The 1,899-nt window shown below is 51.0% G+C and overlaps 1 protein-coding gene across 1 annotated transcript; it reads left to right on the forward strand.

Annotated features, from left to right (window-relative positions):
- Nucleotides 1–489: 489 nt before the first annotated feature.
- On the forward strand, nt 490–1,848 carry LOC116273203 (ATP-dependent 6-phosphofructokinase, platelet type-like). Its single transcript, XM_031662182.1, has 2 exons — nt 490–627; nt 1,642–1,848. The coding sequence occupies exons 1-2, from the start codon at nt 580–582 to the stop codon at nt 1,831–1,833; spliced, it is 240 nt and encodes a 79-aa protein (XP_031518042.1). The 5' UTR covers nt 490–579; the 3' UTR covers nt 1,834–1,848.
- Nucleotides 1,849–1,899: the final 51 nt, after the last annotated feature.

Genomic DNA, 1,899 nt, shown 5'->3' on the forward strand with positions numbered 1-1,899 from the left:
GGCCAACACGGTGAAACTCTGTCTCTACTAAAAATACAAAAAATTAGCCAGTTGTGGTGGCGGGCACCTGTCATCCCAGCTACTCGGGAGGCTGAGGCAGGAGACAGGAGAATCACTTGAACCCGGGAGGCAGAGGTTACAGTGAGCCGAGATTGCACCACTGCACTCCAGCCTGGTGACAGAGCGAGACTCTGTCTCAAAAAAAAAGAAAAAGAGTTATTGTTAATAATTATAAGTTTTTATTTTTATTTTTTCTAATGGGGCAGCAGAGTTCTTTTTAGGTCAAGGTATCAGCTGAAATGCTGTATTCCGTTTTCTCATGAAAACACTGTTTTGAGATGAGATTCCTGATTGTTCTGCCGTCTGCCAGCCACAGTGGCCTGTGTGAAATGGCAAACGTTTACCGCTCCTTAAAACCACAGACTAGGGAGGAAGGCCGGGTGGGGACCAGCGTGGTTTCTCGGGTTCCCGGCGTGATGTCCCGCGGTCTGCGTGGAGCTCGGGGTGTCTGACGTCATTCTCCATTTGGCTCTTTTCAGCGTTCTCCCGGGAAAGTACCTGGAGGAGATCGCCACGCAGATGCGCGCGCACAGCATCAACGCCCTACTGATCATCGGCGGGTTTGAGGTACGTTTCCGTTTCTCTCTTCACCCGCTTACCAGTCTTGCAGGTGTGAGCCGCGCCCTGTGTTGGCTAAACATTAAGCTACTTGTTGGCTACTGGCCACGATCCGAGATGATAGGTTCCCAGACCCAGCTGCCACTGGAGAATTGTAGAACGGCAGAATAGCAGGTGGTAAGACGTGGCCTACGAGTGACCCAGTTCCCAATAAAGTAACTTAACCAAGAAGCAAAAGCTTGACTCCTTAACTGGGACTCATCTATTCAGTGAGCTCTTGATGTATTTCAGGTTTGTGGAAGTCATTCTCTCTCTTGAGTCCAGAGTCCAGTGGCTACCTAGAATTTTGTTTAAAATCACATTTTGGACTATAGACCCTAATATTTTTCTATTCAGTGAAGATTAGTCCCATGGTAACCTTTCCGTTTACTTTTAGAAAAAGTAAGAACCAGCGGGGCGCAGTGGCTCATGCCTGTAATCCCAGCACTTTGGGAGACTGAAGCGGGCAGACCACCTGAGGTCAGGAGTTCAAGACCAGCCTGACCAACATGGTGAAACCCTGTCTCTACTAAAAATACAAAAATTAGTCGGGCATGGTGGCAGGTGCCTGTAGTCCCAGCTACCCAGGAGGCCAAGGCAAGAGAATCGCTTGAACCCGGGAGGCAGAGGTGCAGTGAGCCAAGATTGCGCCACTGCACTCTAGCCTGGGTGACAAAGCGAGACTCTGTCTCAAAAAGAAAAAAATAAAAACAAAGTAAGAACCTCAGAAATGAGACTCTTACCCATGAGGGTTTAGTCTTCTCACTGATTTTGTCCTTCACCCTTTGTGCTTAGAACCTGCTGATCCTTGTATTCTTGTCTGTGGTCTTAACGCGACTTTGTGTTGGTCTCGTAGTGGTTTCGTGACACCCCACTGTGCTCCCTGTGTGCTGTGGTGGAAGTGGCTCTCCCTGAGGCTCTCCCAGTGAGACCCCCTCCTCCCTGCTTCCCTCTCGCCCCACAACCCCCACGCTTGTCTGACAGGCCTACCTGGGACTCCTGGAGCTGTCAGCCGCCCGGGAGAAGCACGAGGAGTTCTGTGTGCCCATGGTCATGGTTCCCGCTACTGTGTCCAACAATGTGCCGGGTTCCGATTTCAGCATTGGGGCAGACACAGCCCTGAACACTATCACCGACCTAAGTCCGTGTGCGCCCCGCCAGGCGGGCGCCGGCTGAAGCTAACCCGAGGGCCCCGGCCCTTTTTATCTACCAGTGTGCTAGAAACAGCCTTTTACAAATACC

This window comes from Papio anubis, unplaced genomic scaffold, assembly GCF_008728515.1.
Source record: "Papio anubis isolate 15944 unplaced genomic scaffold, Panubis1.0 scaffold4656, whole genome shotgun sequence".
NCBI classification, from domain to species: Eukaryota; Metazoa; Chordata; class Mammalia; order Primates; family Cercopithecidae; genus Papio; species Papio anubis.

Excerpts from the sequence above, each read along its gene's own strand:
- LOC116273203 (XM_031662182.1), top strand. The coding sequence starts at position 580 with ATGCGCGCGCACAGCATCAACGCCCTACTGATCATCGGCGGGTTTGAG. Across the intron at positions 628-1,641 it reads TGATCATCGGCGGGTTTGAG|GCCTACCTGGGACTCCTGGA; the intron begins GTACGTTTCCGT and ends CTTGTCTGACAG.